General features: G+C 48.7%; 2 protein-coding genes across 3 annotated transcripts in view; both read left to right on the top strand.

Moving 5' to 3' along the window:
- Positions 1-9,782: 9,782 nt before the first annotated feature.
- pin4 (protein (peptidylprolyl cis/trans isomerase) NIMA-interacting, 4 (parvulin)) lies at positions 9,783-11,358 on the top strand. The gene is made up of 4 exons (XM_023990431.3): positions 9,783-9,968; positions 10,142-10,215; positions 10,355-10,474; positions 10,896-11,358. Exons 1-4 carry the CDS (start codon positions 9,890-9,892, stop codon positions 11,052-11,054), a joined length of 432 nt encoding a protein of 143 aa, XP_023846199.1. The 5' UTR covers positions 9,783-9,889; the 3' UTR covers positions 11,055-11,358.
- Positions 11,359-11,672: 314 nt separating this feature from the next.
- Positions 11,673-17,056, top strand: part of LOC111965990 (long-chain-fatty-acid--CoA ligase 4) — a 24,248-nt gene continuing 18,864 nt past the window's right edge. The window contains exons 1-5 of one of the 2 annotated variants that reach the window (XM_023990433.2): positions 11,673-11,760; positions 13,735-14,228; positions 14,809-14,986; positions 15,602-15,711; positions 16,565-16,703. In XM_023990433.2, the coding sequence (XP_023846201.1) occupies positions 13,875-14,228; positions 14,809-14,986; positions 15,602-15,711; positions 16,565-16,703 (781 nt within the window). In that variant the 5' untranslated portion in view covers positions 11,673-11,760; positions 13,735-13,874. Of the gene's footprint in view, positions 11,761-13,197; positions 13,368-13,734; positions 14,229-14,808; positions 14,987-15,601; positions 15,712-16,564; positions 16,704-17,056 lie in introns of those variants that run through there. The other variant, XM_023990432.2, reaches the window with a different exon arrangement.

Consider the following 17,056-nt stretch of genomic DNA (forward strand, 5'->3'; position numbering starts at 1 on the left):
ATTCCATGAGTAAACAGCAAGTATTACCAACTTTACCACACTGTTCCTATATTTATGCCACTAACTACACTATACAAGCAGTATTTAGTTAACATAAATCTCACCTTTTATGGTGTTATATTATGTTAAGCTTGTATGTGTTGTTTTTCTCTTCCCTTCCAGAGATGGAGTCAATTTAGCCGAGCAGCTCACAGGAAGCTGCAACATTGAGAGCATCCTGACCGGTTGCATCACTGCTTGGTACGGCAATTGCTCGGCCTCCGAGGGTAGTGCGTACGGCCCAGTACATCACTGGGGCAAAGCTGCCTGCCATCCAGGACCTCTACACCAGGCAGTGTCTGAGGAAGGCCCTAAAAATAGTCAAAGACCCCAGCCACCCCAGTCATAGACTGTTCTCTCTACTACCGCATGGCAAGCGGTACCGGAGTGCCAAGGCTAGGACAAAAAGGCTTCTCAACAGTTTTATCCCCAAGCCATAAGACTCCTGAACAGGTAACCAAATGGTTACACGGACTATTTGCATTGTGTGCACCCCCCAACCCCTCTTTTACGCTGCTGCTACTCTGTTTATCTTATATGCATAGTCACTTTAACTATACATTCATGTAYWTACTACCTCAATTGGCCCGACCAACCAGTGCTCCCGCACATTGGCTAACCGGGCTATCTGCATTGTGTCCCACCACCCGCCAACCCCTCTTTTTACGCTACTGCTACTCTCTGTTCATCATATATGCATAGTCACTTTAACCATACCTACATGTACATACTACCTCAATAAGCCTGACTAACCGGTGTCTGTATATAGCCTTGCTGTTCTTATTTTCAAATGTCTTTTTACTGTTGTTTTATTTCTTTACTTACCTACACACACACACACATACCTTTTTTTTGCACTATTGGTTAGAGCCTGTAAGTAAGCATTTCACTKTAAGGTCTACACCTGTTGTATTCGGCGCACGTGACAAATAAAGTTTGATTTGAAGGACAGGAAGAGTTGTTGTTTTGACCTCCCTCGTTGTACCTTTCCTTTCACACACGGCAGTTCTCTTTAAATTCAGTCAATTCATAAAGTCATTTGTTTATAAAGTCTTAGGATAGCATTCATTATTAGTGTTACATACATTTCTGAATTGACAGACTTGAAACTCAGACACCAGAGAATTCACAGATGCTCTTGTTGGTCTCTTACAAGACTAAAGGTGAATATATTTATTTCATTTAGAACCACTTGAAAACCAGTGTGTTGAAACTTTTTGTGAAGTTATGTTCCATCGACTGGTCCATGACGTCCAGGGGCCATTTGTTTAGCTGTGTTATGGCTACACATTATTTTATTTTTTTCAGAGACAGAGACACACACCTCTCCTCCACTCCTCTCTGTCCCTCAGATCTCCTGTGCCCTGCCCTCTCTCTTTATGGCCATGTCTGAAGTTCCCCTACTACGTCAAGGCTTTATCAGTAGTCCCTGTATCTGTCTGCAGTTGTGCCAAAAATACATGCTCCTATTATTCTCTTACAGATTACAAGCTACACATTCATTTTTTTTWAATTTTTACACACACACACCTCTTTCAATAGTTGAATTTTTTTTTTTACAACACACATACCTGTCATGTTCTTTCCTGTACTTGAATACTTATTAAATTATAATGTTTTCATAGTCAGTTGTTTCATTTGTTTATTAATATCTCCTTTAGACTTAATCTGCTTATTTCTTCCCTACACCTTTGCAGATCTAAGACAAGATGAATGTCACGGCCGTCGTCGGAAGGAGACCAAGGTGCAGCGTGGTGTGCGTACATTTTCTTTTATTATTGTAAATGTCGCCAACAAAACAAGAAACAAAGAAACAACCGTGAAGCTTAACAGGGCTACAGTGCCACTAACAAAGATAACTACCCACAACTCCCAAAAGGAAAAAAGGCTGCCTAAGTATGATTCCCAATCAGAGACAACGATAGACAGCTGTACCTGATTGACGACCATACCCGGCCAAAACATAGAAATATAACACATAGAATGCCCACCCTAATCACACCCTGGCCAAACCAAAATAGAGACTAAAGACCCTCTCTATGGCCAGGGCGTGACAGTACCCCCCCTCCCAAAGGTGCGGACTCCGGCCGCAAAACCTGACTCTAAAGGGGAGAGTCCAGGTGGGCATCTATTCACTGCGGCGGCTCCGGTGCGGGACGTAGACCCCGCTCCACCTCTGGCTCCCCCCACTTTGGTGGCGCCTCTGGTGCGGGGACCCTCGCTGCAGGCCCCGGACTGGGGACCCTCGCTGCAGGCCCCGGACTGGGGACCCTCGCTGCAGGCCCCGGACTGGGGACCCTCGTTGCAGGCTCCGGACTGGAGACTCTCGTTCCAGGCTCCGGACTGGAGACCGTCGCTGGAGGCTCCGGACTGGAGACCGTCGCTGGAGGCTCCGGACTGGAGACCGTCGCTGGAGGCTCCGGGACTGGGACCGTCGCTGGAGGCTCCGGACTGGAGACCGTCTCTGGAGGCTCCGGACTGGAGACCGTCGCTGGAGGCTCCGGACTGGAGACCGTCTCTGGGCTCCGACTGGAGACCTCCTGGAGCCGCCGACTGAGACCGTCGCTGGCGGCTCCGGACTGGAGACCGTCGCTGGAGGCTCCGGACTGGAGACCGTCGCTGGAGGCTCCGGACTGGAGACCGTCGCTGGAGGCTCCGGACTCTGGAACGTCGCTGGAGGCTCCGACTGGAGACCGCGCTGGCGGCTCCGGACTGGAGACCGTCGCTGGAGGCTCCGGACTGGAGACCGTCGCTGGAGGCTCCGGACTGGAGACCGTCGCTGGAGGCTCCGGACTGGAGAACGTCGCTGGAGGCTCCGGACTGGAGACCGTCTCTGGAGGCTTCGTGCCATGGATCTTCACTGGAGGCTTCGTGCTATGGATCATCACTGGAGGCTTCGGGCCATGGATCATCACTGGAGTGAGGAGACGTCTAGGCAGCCTGGTGCGTGGATCTGCCACAGGGCTTACCAGGCTGGGGAGACATACAGGAGGCCTGGTTCTGGGAGTAAACACCRGATACACTGGGCCGTGGAGGCGCACTGGAGGTCTCGAGCGTAGAGCCTGCACAACCCTTCCTGGCTGGATGGTTACCTTCGCCCGGCAAAGGGGGGCGCTGGCACAGGACGCACTGGGCTGTGCAGACGCACCGGAGACACAGTGCGCAGAGCCAGTGCAGGATATCCTGGGCCGTAGAGACGCACTGGCGGCCAGACCCACACTGCTCGCGCACGCCGAGCGTCTGCGTTGCTAAGGGCTAAAATAGAAATCAGTTCTATTTCTGACGCAGATCTCGCTGCAAGTCCAGCCTCTCCCATCTCCTCATTGGTTTATAGAAGCAGATACCCACGTGCCATCTCCTCATTGGTTATACCCACGTGGGTGACTGAAAGACGAACGAGGTCGGTGACGGTAATGCACCTAATTTATGAAAGTTGCCAATCGCAATGTAAAGTCAAGAGAAGAAAAACCCTGGAAGGAGGAGAGATGACTAGAAATGATTCGGTTGACCGTTTTATGTGTGGTTTAATTGGCAGAGTAAAGGACCTTGTGCATTTCAGGTAAAATAACAACTCAATGTTTATATCCCAGGACAAATTAGCTACTTCCTAGCTACTGCCGATCCACTTTTCATTTTCCATTTGTTTTGTCTGTGTTTCACACACCTGTTGTCAATCCCACAATCACTTGTTCATTATTTAACCCTCTGTTCCCCACATGGGTTTTGTGAGTGATTGTTTATTGTACATTTCGGTCCGTCTGTGTGTGCTAAAGATGTTTCTTTGTATATTTGCCTTTTTTGAGTAAAGGACGTTTTTTACTCGTATCTGCTGTCCTGCGCCTGACTCTCTCACCAGCTACACACAGGACTCATTACAGAATCACTCACCCGAAGAATGGAGTCATCAGGAGCAGACGCCCTCCCTATTCCAGCGGAGGAGATGGAACAACAGGGCCCTGATCGATCACTACAGGTGCAGTCTGCGTGAGGACGTCCGTCGGGAGTTGGCCTGCAGAGACACCACCCTCACATTGGACCAGCTGGTGAACCTGTCCATCCGGCTGGACAACCTGCTGACTGCCCGCGGACGTCCGGATCGGGACCTGTCAGTTCCATCCCCCAGCACCTCCGCTCCGACGCCCATGGAGCTGGGGGGTGCTGCACTTAGGGCGACCGGAGGAGGGGCCATTCCCTGCACCATCTGTGGCCGCAGAGGGCACACTGCTGTTCGGTGCAGGAGGGGTTCCTCAGGGAGTCGAGGCAGCAGGCAGGGCACTATTGTGTCACCCCAGGTGAGTCGGCACCAGGCTCACCCAGAGCCCCCTGTTGCTCACATGTATGTGTTTGCTTCATTTCCTGAGTTTTCCCCGCATTCCCAGCATAAGGCACTAGTACATTCAGGCGCAGCTGGGAATTTTATTGATCGTTCATTTTCTAATAGTTTAGGGATTCCCCTTGTTCCTGTGGATATGCCTTTCCCTGTGCACGCCCTAGATAGTCGACCATTAGGGTCAGGGCTGATTAGGGAGGCCACCGCTCCACTTGACATGGTTACGCTGGAGGGTCATGAGGAGAGAATCCGTCTCTTCCTTATTGATTCTCCTGCGTTTCCCGTGGTGCTGGGCTTACCCTGGTTGGCCTGTCATGACCCCACTATTTCGTGGCAACAGAGGGCTCTCAAGGGGTGGTCACGAGAGTGCTCAGGGAGGTGTGTGGGGTTTCCATCGGTGCGACCACGGTGGAAAGTCCAGACCAGGTCTCCACCGTGCACATTCCCTCAGAATATGCCGATTTGGCTCTCGCCTTCTGTAAGAAGAGGGCGACTAAATTACCACCTCATCGACGGGGGGATTGTGCGATAAATCTCCTGGTAGACGCAGCACTTCCCAGGAGTCACGTGTATCCTCTGTCGCAAGAGGAGACGGTGGCTATGGAAACATATGTCTCCGAATCCCTGGGGCAGGGATACATTCGGCCCTCCACTTCACCTGCCTCCTCGAGTTTCTTTTTTGTGAAGAAGAAGGATGGGGGTCTGCACCCGTGTATTGACTATCGAGGGATAAATGCGATCACTGTGAGGTATAGCTACCCGCTGCCTCTCATCGCCAGTGCGATCGAGTCAATGCACGGGGTGCGCTTCTTCACAAAGTTGGATCTCAGGATTGCTTACAACCTGGTGCGTATCCTGGAGGGGGACGAGTGGAAGACGGCATTTAGTACCACCTCAGGGCACTATGAGTACCTCGTCATGCCGTACGGGTTGATGAATGCTCCATCAGTCTTCCAGGCCTTTGTTGACGAGATTTTCCGGGACCTGCACGGGCAGGGTGTAGTGGTGTATATTGACGACATTCTGATATACTCCGCTACATGCGCCRAGCATGAGTCCCTGGTGCGCACGGTGCTTGGTAGACTGTTGGAGCATGACCTGTACGTCAAGGCTGAGAAATGTCTGTTCTTCCAACAGTCCGTCTCCTTCTTAGTGTACCGCATTTCCATGTCAGGGGTGGAGATGGAGAGTGACTGCATTTCAGCCGTGCGTAACTGGCCGACTCCCAMCATGGTAAAGGAAGTGCAGCGGTTTCTGGGGTTTGCCAACTACTACCAGCGGTTTATCCGGGGGTTTGATCAGGTAGCAGCTCCCATTACCTCACTGCTGAAGGGGGGACCGGTGCGGCTGCAGTGGTCGGCTGAGGCGGACAGGGCTTTTGGTCACCTGAAGGCTCTGTTTACCTCGGCTCCCGTGCTGGCTCATCCGGAGCCCTCTTTGGCGTTCATAGTTGAGGTGGATGCGTCCGAGGCTGGGATAGGAGCCGTGCTCTCTCAACACTCGGGCACGCCACCAAAGCTTCGCCCCTGTGCCTTGTTTTCGAAGAAGCTCAGCCCGGCGGAGCGAACTATGATGTGGGGGACCGGGATCTGTTGGCTGTTGTCAAAGCTCTGAAGGCGTTGAGACATTGGCTTAAGGGGGCTAAACACCCTTTTCTCATCTGGACTGACCACCGCAATCTGGAGTACATCCGGGCGGCGAGGAGACTGAACCCTCGCCAGGCAAGGTGGGCTATGTTCTTTATCGGTTTTGTTTTCACCCTCTCCTACAGACCAGGTTCCCAGAACGCTAAGGCAGACGCACTGTCCCGGATGTATGACACAGAGGAGCGGTCCATGGATCACACTCCCATACTTCTGGCCTCTTGCCTGGGGGCACCGGTGGTGTGGGAACTGGACGCCGACATCGAGCGGTCGTTACGCACAGAGCCCACTCCCCCCCAGTGTCCAGCTGGGTGCCTGTACGTTCCATCTACTGTCCGCGACCGTTTGATCTATTGGGCCCATATGTCACCCTCCTCTGGTCATCCTGGCATCGGGCGGACGGTGCGTTGCCTTAGTGGGAAGTAMTGGTGGCCCACCTTGGCCAAGGACGTGAGGGTTTATGTTTCCTCCTGCTCGGTGTGCGCCCAGTGCAAGGCTCCCAGGCACCTGTCCAGAGGGAAATTACAACCCCTACCTGTTCCACAGCGGCCGTGGTCGCACCTGTCGGTGGACTTCCTGACGGATCTTCCTCCCTCGCAGGGCAACACCACGATCCTGGTTGTTGTGGATCAGTTTTCTCAGTCCTGCCGTCTCCTTCCTTTGCCCGGTCTCCCTACGGCCCTACAGACTGCGGAGGCCCTGTTCACTCATGTCTTCCGGCACTACGGGGTGCCTGAGGACATAGTCTCTGATCGAGGTCCCGAGTTCACGCCCAGGGTCTGGAGAGCGTTCATGGAACGTCTGGGGGTCTCGGTCAGCCTCACCTCAGGTTTTCACACCGAGAGTAACGGGCAGGTGGAGAGAGTCAACCAGGATGTGGGTAGGTTTCTGCGGTCATATTGCCAGGACCGGCCGGGGGAGTGGGCGGTGTTCATCCCCTGGGTAGAGATGCCACCAAAACTCTCTCCGCCACACTTCCACTAACCTCTCTCCTTTCCAGTGCGTACTGGGGTATCAGCCGGTTCTGGCATCGTGGCATCAGAGCCAGATCAAAGCTCCTGCGGTGGACGAATGGTTCAAGCTCTCGGTGGAGACCTGGAACTCCGCTCATGTGCACCTACAACGGGCTGTGATGCGGCAAAAAGAGGGCGCTGACTGCCACCGCAGCGAGGCCCCGGGGGTTCGCACCAGGGGACCGGGTCTGACTCTCGACCCGAAACCTGCCGGCAGCTGGGTCCGCGGTTTGTGGGGCCATTTAAAGTCCTGAGGAGACTGAACGAGGTATGTTACAGGTTACAGCTTCCCCCAGATTATCGTATTAACCCCTCGTTCCATGTGCCTCTCCTCAGGCCGGTGGTGACTGGTCCACTCCAGGAAGCTGAGGTACGGGAGGTTCCTCCGCCCCCTCTGGACATCGAGGGGGCCCCAGCGTATGCTGTTCGAGCTATCCTGGACTCGAGGTGTCGGGCGAGGGGCCTTCAGTACCTCGTGGAGTGGGAGGGGTACGGTCCGGAGCAGAGATGCTGGGTGCCGGTGGAGGACGTTCTGGACCCTTCGTTGCTGCGGGATTTCCACCGTCTCCATCCGGATCGCCCTGCGCCTCGTCCTCCGGGTGGTCCCCGAGGTCGGTGTCGGTGCGCTGCTGGAGCCGCGCGTCAAGAGGGGGTACTGTCACCATTTCCGCCGAAGTCGGCCCCTCTCCTTGTTGGGCGGCGTTCGGCGGTCGACGTCACCGGCTTTCTAGCTACTGCTGATCCACTTTTCATTTTCCATTTGTTTTGTCTGTGTTTCACACACCTGTTGTCAATCCCACAGTCACTTGTTCATTATTTAACCCTCTGTTCCCCACATGGTTTTTGTGAGTGATTGTTTATTGTAAATTTTGGTCCGTCTGTGTGTGTTAAAGATGTTTCTTTGTATATTTGCCTTTTTGAGTAAAGCACGTTTTTTTCTCATATCTGATGTCCTGCGCCTGACTCTCTCACCAGCTACACACAGGACTAATTACACTAGCCACCGTGCTTCTACATCTGCATTGCTTGCTGTTTGGGGTTTTAGGCAGTGTTTTTGTATAGCACTTTGACATCGGCTGATGTAATAAGGGCTTTATAAATACATTTGATTGATTGATTGGTTCAGCCCTCTGCACCTCATTGGAATGGCTAGATGTCATACAGGGGCAAGGACTCAGAATATGTAGTGGGACATTTCTGACCTCCCCAGTGTCTGCACTACAGGTGAGGATGGGGGATATGCCATTGCAGATTAGGAAACAGCAGCTGGCAAATGAATTATTGGGTCAACCTACAGGGACATTGGGTCTCATCCTGCGAAAGGAATTTTGCAGGCATGCTGGGAACATGAGTGAAGACAAAACGCAAGCTTTGGGTGGGTGGGTAATACCCAGGCGAAGGAGATGGCACTGTATGGAAGGGAGTTTAGTCCAACGGTAGTTATTCCTGTAAATCCACCATGGCTACTCCAGAATCCTGTAGTTGATCTAGAAGTATTGGAGAGACTACAGAAAGATAGGGAGGGTGTTGATCCATCTGATTTGTTTAATAGACGTCTGGATACTGTGTATCAGGTTTTTATGGCCATTTACACAGATGGTTCAAWACATCCAAGGACGTACTGGGTCAGCATTTGTAGTGCAGGAATGTGGGGTGGMAGTCAGGAAACGTATTACAKATCATCTGGCTGTATATACTGCGGAGCTGATGGCCATACTGTTGGCCTTGCAGTGGGTGGAKGAAGTCAAGACACACAGAGTAGTTATTTGATCTGATTCATGTGCAGTGTTGATGAGTCTCCAGTCCTTTAGGTCATGTAGCAGAGACCTGCATTAGGAGGTGTTACAAACCCATGGCAGGATTAGACAGATGGGTATACAGATAAGATTTACTTGGGTCCCAGCCCATGTTTGGGTGGAGGGGAATGAGGCAGTTGATGTACTGGCTCAACAAGCACTTAGTAGTGGGGATGTTGTCGTTTCAATGAGCAAGGCAGAGGCAAAAAGCATGATATCGACAGTGATGGTGCAGAGATGGCAGGAGCAGTGGAATAGAGATACTAAGGGCAGGCATTTATTTCAAGTACAGARGAAAGTCGAGGAGGGGAGGGCGGCAGGAAGGGACAGAAGAGAGGAGGCTATTTTTACAAGTTTAAGGGTGGGACACATCCGGTTGAATAAGACCCTAAATGTGATAGATAAGCATCCAACAGGAAAATGTGATTGTTGCCAGGAAAGAGAGACAGTGGAGCATGTATTGCTACAGTGTGGGCAGTATCAGAGATCTGGTATGAGGGAGAAGGGGATACAGGAAATGAGTTTACAGAGTATATTGAGTAGAACACACTTTTTTTTCTTATTTGTAAAAAAAWATATATATATATTGATTATTAAAACTTGCAGTGAAGCCGCTCAACATCAACATCACATTAGTCATCTAACAGTCTCCCACCCAGAGAGACCCACTGAAGCACACTTTCCTATTTATGCTATTTGTATTCCTCCATGAGTTTTGATCCTATATATTGGGCAGACAGACCAGATCCCTACCTCCTCCCACTGCCACCTCTATGTTTGTGTTAATGCTGTAGTCATTTGGTTGTAATCTTGGATTGAGCAGACTTTCCGTCATTAGATATAGTCTAAAATATTGTATATTTTTTAAGAGCAACCGGGCTGGCAGGTAGGATATCCGTGTCTCTGGTCCACACTCCAGTACAGTAGGTGGCGGTAATGCACCATATTGTTGGCTGTCACCCGCCGAAGAAGATAAACTCCACCGAAGAAGAAGACAAGCTTGCCTTGTGGTAGCTGGCAGATCTCTTCAGTTGTCCAATTCATTTTCAGTAAAGGGTATTTTCAAGAATGCCACCTAAGGGGAAAGGTGGCAAGGAGGCAGGGAAAGGTGGCAAGGAGGCAGGGAAAGGTGGCAAGGGAGGCAAAGGTCTGTTTATTCTTCACTAAATCGACAAAGCATGTTGGATTGAGAAACATGCTAACTAGCTAGCCAACTGAACAACACAGCCTATGTGCAGTTCAGTGGCAGTTAGTTAGCAGCTAGGAAACGTTAGTTATCTCCATGTAAGTCATGTTATTATGTTGAATGTTATCGTTCAGGTGGAGCTGCTGCAGGGGGTGGAGACAAAGAAAAAAAGGAAGAGAAGACGATTAAAGGAGGCACTTCTGTTAAGGTGGCTAGCTATGTTAGTTACTCTATGCAATGCTACATTCTAGCTACACCATATAGTCTTTAGCTACACTGTGTGTGTTCTTATGTAAGTATAGACAGCTATCTAAATTGACTGACTGCTGTTTTAACGTATTCCCCAGGTCAGACATATCCTGTGTGAAAAACATGGTAAATGTATGGAGGCGATGGAGAAACTGAAGGCCGGGGTTCGCTTCAGTGAAGTGGCCTCACAGTACAGTGAAGACAAAGCCAGACAAGGGGTAAAAGAGCAGTTCCCATGCACATACCTATTGGTTTATCATGTATAGGTATAGGGTGCTGTCTGCTAGTACCTAAAAGGTCCACTGGATGGCATCCTCTGTCTTGCTGTCTACAGTTTTTGTTGTTCGGGTGAGAGAACTGGGGGGAATATTCATTAGTCGCAGACTGTTGTGGAACATTTTGGTCTGCCAAACTTTTTGCAACAGAAACCGTTTACTCTGGGAACCAGACAGACGTAAAAGCAATGAAATGGGAGAGACCTACCTGAATCTGTCCAATAGAAATGAATTTCTCATTTTGGAGTGAATTGTTTCCATTGCAAAACATTTTGCAACAGTGTCTGACTTATGAATACACCCCTGTTTTAGCCTTTGTGTGACTGTGGCAATATTGACTGTAGTGTTATCCTGGTTGTGACAGGGTGATCTGGGCTGGATGATAAGAGGGTCTATGACCGGACCCTTCCAGGACGCTGCCTTCGCCCTACCCAACAGCACCATGGACAAACCCATTTACACAGACCCCCCCGTCAAGACCAAGTTTGGCTACCACATCATCATGGTGGAAGGGAAGAAATGAACCTAAGGCTGGTGGCGGTAATGCACCATTAACAGTGGATGCCAACCACCATTAAACCCCATCGAAGAAGAAGAATGACCCAAAGGAAAGATCCACTACTCTTCACTTTGACATTGGGACACTCTGCTTTCTCTGAGGAGATGGCACAATCAAAACAATATATATATTTTTTTCTTGCATAATGTTTTTCATGTCCTCGTAATGGCACAACAAAAGCTAACAATTAAATGCTCTGTGAAGAGACACAGGCTATTAAGATGTATGTACTCCTGTCTGTAGCTAATAAAAAGTGGTGTAATTTTTACACTGGTGGTCAATTTAACAAACATTGTAAAATGTATGTGAATGAATGCCCATTGAGTTTGTTGCAGAAACTTACTTCTGATACAAAGTTGTCCACTGCTTTCAGAACAAACATGATACAATTCATGTTTGACATTGCCTCGCTTTTCAATCATGCAACCAACGGTATACCACTTACATTCCAAGTAATTGAATAACCTAAAGTTAGATACATTCAATAATGAAACWAATTTAATGAAGAACCTAAAAGTAAGAATCCCGCTTCGACAGCTCATTGGCCCAATAATATGGAATCAGATGACGTATTGTTTCCGGGTTCCCTTTCTGGCGGAGATCACAAAAGGTTACTTTCGGTCAATTCGTTCGGCAAGAGGGATCGACTGATCGGGTTTGGCTGCTGAAGGTAAGAATGTTGAAAGCTTGCCAGGTAAATGGCTGTCAATTGCTAGCTGGCTGCTGTAATCTTATTAACAATGTAATCCGTATGTAGATAGAGGCTAATTTAAATGGCCAATATAAATATCTGTCTGCATTCATCTCTAACATAGGCGACTGCTAAAATGAAAGCACGTAGAATGTCTATTTTGAAGATCAAAATACGTTTACTTGGAACGTCAGGGAACTGAAACTAGTTCTTGTAATGTGTGTGGCCCTCTGGTCTGTCTGTCAAATTTGGGAATTTGAAGAACACAAAGCAGTGTCACTTTCAGTCGTTTTAAAGTGCTTTCGGTTTACCAACAGCCTGGCCTACTCCGAGTAAACAGGGTTGACTTGCACCTGCGTGTAGAGCAAAGTTGTGTTCTCTGTTGATGTGCAAATTTGACTGCAATCAGGTGGCAACTTTTTTTAACCAAATTACGTTTGTGGGTGTGTATACTTTGTGGAACGTTCCAACAGGAAACTGTTCCATAAACATAAGGTTGCCAACAAACAATGCATACAAAGTTGTATAGCAGCAGAATAAGATACCGGGTAGGGAGTGGGTTTATTTTAATTACGTTTTTCACTCACCACGTTTATTCCTGAAAAATGTCTGTCCTCACTATGGTAGCCTATGGACCAACATTAAGAATAAGCTACGCGGTGATTTGATGCCTATTCGGCAGCTAGTTAGCTAGGTCAATTGATCATGCTACTTTGTATGCGTTGTTTGTTGGCAAAATTGTTATTTATTAAGTTTTTGGAAAAGATTCCTGCTTGAACGTTCCACAAATTATACCCACCCGTTGCCTGCTGCTGTATGATGGATGCGTCACATGATATAATCACGACCCATATAAATAGATCGCCTAGTCTCATGCCTAGTCTGGATTCATAAAATGAAAGAAAATAATATTGTCCACATTTAGATCATGACTTCTGTGTATGGCAACAACACTGTGACTTCAGCTCTGTGTCTGTGTCTCTCCGGTCCACTTGTCAGTGTGTAGTCCAATCARAGGATGCTATCCAGGTTTGATGTTTAAGCCTGTTATGATGGCTTAAAGAGCAGTCAGCGTGACCAGGAGTACCCCAGTACTCTGACCCTGATCAGCTCATCGTGGGGTGAGCTGGGAAGATATCATTGGTCGTGACTGGCTCCATCTTCTTCAGTTGGCTGAACTGTGGACATTGGTCAGTGAGTCAACTGGCTACTGGGGCTGGGTCTCAACACTGTCGTGGCTTCTTCTCCTCATCTCCTTCAGGAGAGTATACTGGGTGTGTTCCCACAACTTTGCTACCACCTGTCCTGCCCTACTCTGCCAGATCAGGGATTGTGGAGAGGACACATGGAAAGGAAGCTAGTTAATAAGACACAGCCGGAGTAGCCTATATGAGGACCCAGAGCACAGTAGACTGGGTTGGTTGTTGTTCACAGGGAGAGGTAATTCAGGCATTGGAGGAGTGAAGGCAAAGTTCATTTCCACACTCTGGCTGCACCCTGTCCTCACATAGGACAGCTAACCTAGGGAGCAAGAGGCCAGCACTGGGAGAGAGGTGCCGTGTGTCTATACACATTTGACCATACTTGTGAGTACCGTAAGTCAACCAAAATGCAGAGAAGTGAGAACATTTAGCCGGTTCTCACTTGTAAAAAGGCTATTTTAGGCTTAAGAGTTAGGGTTCGAGTAAGGGGTTCAGGGAAAATATGATGTTGACTGGGAATCCATTCCCTTTTTAATGAAGCCTCCGGCATGTGACATACTGTAGTAGTAAACTACCATTCCGTGTTGAAACCCTCTTGTCAAAAATACAAGCGGTCTAGAACAGGTAGACAAGAGAATCCTAACCTAATGATGTTATTGATAGATCCAACCTGACCATCACTGCTCTGTCTGTTTTCACTTACCCTTTTCTCACATATATTAATACCTTTTATTTTGTGTTCCAACATTAGGCTTACTCTGTTTGGATTGAGTGGACAGGTGGCATCAGCCTAAAGTAAGCCCCTACTTGTCTCTGGATCCTTGGCATCGATAAGGCTCATCTCCTCTCCGGTTTACCTGACACCCTGACATTTAAACCCCCCCATCCAATATGGGTCTCCACCAATCAGAGCTCCACTCCCTGTTCCTCTTCCCCCTCCACCTCATGGTGTGGCTGTACTCCCTCCTTTCCTTCCTGCCTTGGTACTACCTCACCAGGGCTGGGGAGAAGAGAACCCAGGCCACACGGGTCAAGGCTCGCTCCACCTCCGGCCACTTCGAGGGGCCGTACCGCTGTGTAGACCGCTTCCAGAGCTTGGCCACAGAAGACTTCCCTGGGAAAGACACGCTGGACAAACTGTTCCAGCAAGCCATACAGCGCTTTGGGGACTCTGACTGCCTAGGGACAAGAGAGGTACTGAGTGAGGAGAATGAGCCCCAGCCCAGCGGAAAGGTCTTTAAGAAGGTAACCTACATGAATACGCCTGTCATAGTGCTACGTACGCCTGTCATAGTGCTACGTACGCCTGTCGTAGTGCTACGTACGCCTGCCATAGTGCTCCTGTAAGTTGCTCTGGATAAGAGCATCTGCTAAATGACTAAAATGTAAAGGTCATAATGCTACATACGCCTGTCGTAATGCTACATACGGCTGTCATAATACCGCGTTTACGCGCTAGTCGGAACATTGCCATTTTCCGATGTGTTAACTGGTTGAACGTGGCACGTGTATAACTACAACCAGTTAGAAATGTCAGTTTCTTAGTTCCGACTAGCRTTTGAACGAGGCGTTAATGCTACACGTGTTAATGCCACACGCCCAGCAGTGCTGCACAGTGCCACAAATACCTATTGTTGTGCCCAACTCAAATTAAGCTACATATGTCTACATAAAGCTGTCTCTCTTCGCAACACATGATCTTCACCCAGYTCTAGCTGACCTAAAATAAACAAGCGCACTCTTCCTCTATTCTAATAGGAGAAGAGCGCCTGCCAAATTACAAACATTCAAATCGACTAACAGGTGRCAGTCTCCTCTCTTGCAGCTGATTCTGGGGAAGTACTGCTGGCTGTCCTACCAGCAGGTAGACTCTGTAGTAAGTTACATGGGCAGTGGGTTGGCAGCACTGGGCCAGCAGCCTAAGAGTATGGTTGCCATCTTCTGTGATACGAGAGCTGAGTGGATGATCTCTGCTCAGGCCTGCTTCAGATACAACTTCCCATGTGAGTACTGTACCCTGGGGCTTCTTCCCAAATGGCACTCTATTCCCTACCTACGTAGTGCACTACTTTTTACCTAAAGTAGTGCACTACATAAGGAATAGGGTGCATTCTGGGAGGAGATKGAAGGCTCAACATGACTAGATGTAGCCAACTAAACAACAGGGCTTTCCAGAAAGTTTTATTAATCATAGTCATGTTGGCCTGGTGTTGGGAAATCTATAACATATAAAGATATCTTTAAATAGAGGTACATTGTATTAGATTAGAATGCCTTTTGTACACTAACATTGGAATACATTTTGTTCAGGTCAGCACATAACAAATACATTCATACAAATTCAGAGTACCCTGTCATGTACCCAGTCAGTTCAGTACCCTGTCATGTACCCAGTCAGTTCAGTACCCTGTCATGTACCCAGTCAGTTCAGTACCCTGTCATGTACCCAGTCAGTTCAGTACCCTGTCATGTACCCAATTAACAGAATTGGGATGTACATAATTCAAGAATGTGCCTAATTCCCAATCAGTCCGGGAAGTATTGTGCAAGAATAAGAGGTAGAAAATGACCCTAACACAATGTCTAAAGTGCATTGACATTGCTCTGTGTTTACACAGTGGTGACGTTCTATGCGACACTGGGAGAGGAGGCGGTGGTGTTTGGACTGAACGAGACGGGAGTCACACACCTCATCACCAGCGCAGAACTACTGGAGACCAAACTGAAGGTGAGCTAGAACCACCTGACCTAGAACATAGAACCCTAGAATGGCTCAGTTGGGTTGAAACATGGTAGTGCAGCAGAGTTGAGGGTTTGACCGAATGGACAGAATATACACTAAGTTTACGAAACATGCTTTCTACATGACATAGACTGACCAGGTGAAAGCTATGATCCCTTATTGATGTCACTTGTTTAATCCACTTCAATCAGTGTAGATGAAGGGGAGGAAACCGGTTAAAGAATTTTTTTTAAGCCTTGAGACGATTGAGACATGGATTGTGTTTGTGACATTGAGGGTGAATGGGCAAGACAAAAGATTTAAGTGCCTTTGAAACGGGTATGGTAGTAGGTGTCAGGTGCACCGGTTTKTGTAAAGAACTGCAACGCTGCTGGGTTTTTCACACAACAGTTTATCGTGTGTATCAAGAATGGTCCACCACCCAAAGGACATCCAGCCAACTTGACACAACTGTGGGAAGCAGTGGAGTCAACATGGGCCAGCATCCCTGTGGAACACTTTCAACACCTTGTAGAGTCCATGTCCTGATGAATTGAGGCTGTTCTGATGGCAAAGGGAGGATGCAACTCAACATTAGGAAGGTGTTCCTAATGTTTCTATACTCCGTAGTAAACGTATGTGTCAACTAGCCTCAATTTTGAGTCTTTCTCATATGTGTTGCAATTGTCTGAGACTATTTGCCAACCGTAGCTAAATCACGTGTCTGAATTAGATATATATATATTTTTTTTTAAATATATCCAAACTTTCCCAGAGACGCCCTCGGAGAGTGGGGTCACGGACAGGGATGCATTTCTACTAGCGAATTGAACTTTTCTCCTCCCTCTATTCTTCATAGGGTGTTCTCTCTCAGATCCCCAAGCTGAAACACATCATCTCTGTAGACCAGAGGAGGGTCAGCACAGAGGGATACCCACCTGGTCTCGCCATCCACAGCATGGCATCAGTACAGGAGCTGGGGTCACAGCCTGACAACTGTGAGTAACACCAGAGTACTGCATGAGAAACGCTATGAAAATGACGCAAGTAATGTTAGAGCATGGTTTTGGTCCATACCAGCACTAAAACACACATATGTCAGAGTCAAGGCCCGCGGGCCACATCCGGCCCGCGAGAAGGTTTTTTACGGCCCCTGGATGATCTTGATTTATTATTAGAACCGGCCCGCAGACCGCAGCAAGCCGGCAGCCCGCAGATCTTTTAACCGCACCAATACTACATTTCCCACAATGCAACGGTGACGCACCGAGCAGTAGGCTGCTTCATTTCAATATTTATTGGCACAGCAGTCGTCAGCATCACAGTAAAATTAACTTCAGATACCCATTCA

Source organism: Salvelinus sp. IW2-2015, linkage group LG6.2 (genome assembly GCF_002910315.2).
Source record: "Salvelinus sp. IW2-2015 linkage group LG6.2, ASM291031v2, whole genome shotgun sequence".
Classification (NCBI taxonomy): Eukaryota; Metazoa; Chordata; class Actinopteri; order Salmoniformes; family Salmonidae; genus Salvelinus; species Salvelinus sp. IW2-2015.

What these genes read in the sequence shown, in the direction of transcription:
- pin4 (XM_023990431.3), top strand. Translation starts at nt 9,890, where the DNA reads ATGCCACCTAAGGGGAAAGGTGGCAAGGAGGCAGGGAAAGGTGGCAAG. An exon ending in AAGGAGGCACTTCTGTTAAG is followed by an intron (nt 10,216 to 10,354) that starts GTGGCTAGCTAT and finishes CGTATTCCCCAG; the next exon opens with GTCAGACATATCCTGTGTGA. An exon ending in AAGACAAAGCCAGACAAGGG is followed by an intron (nt 10,475 to 10,895) that starts GTAAAAGAGCAG and finishes TGGTTGTGACAG; the next exon opens with GGTGATCTGGGCTGGATGAT.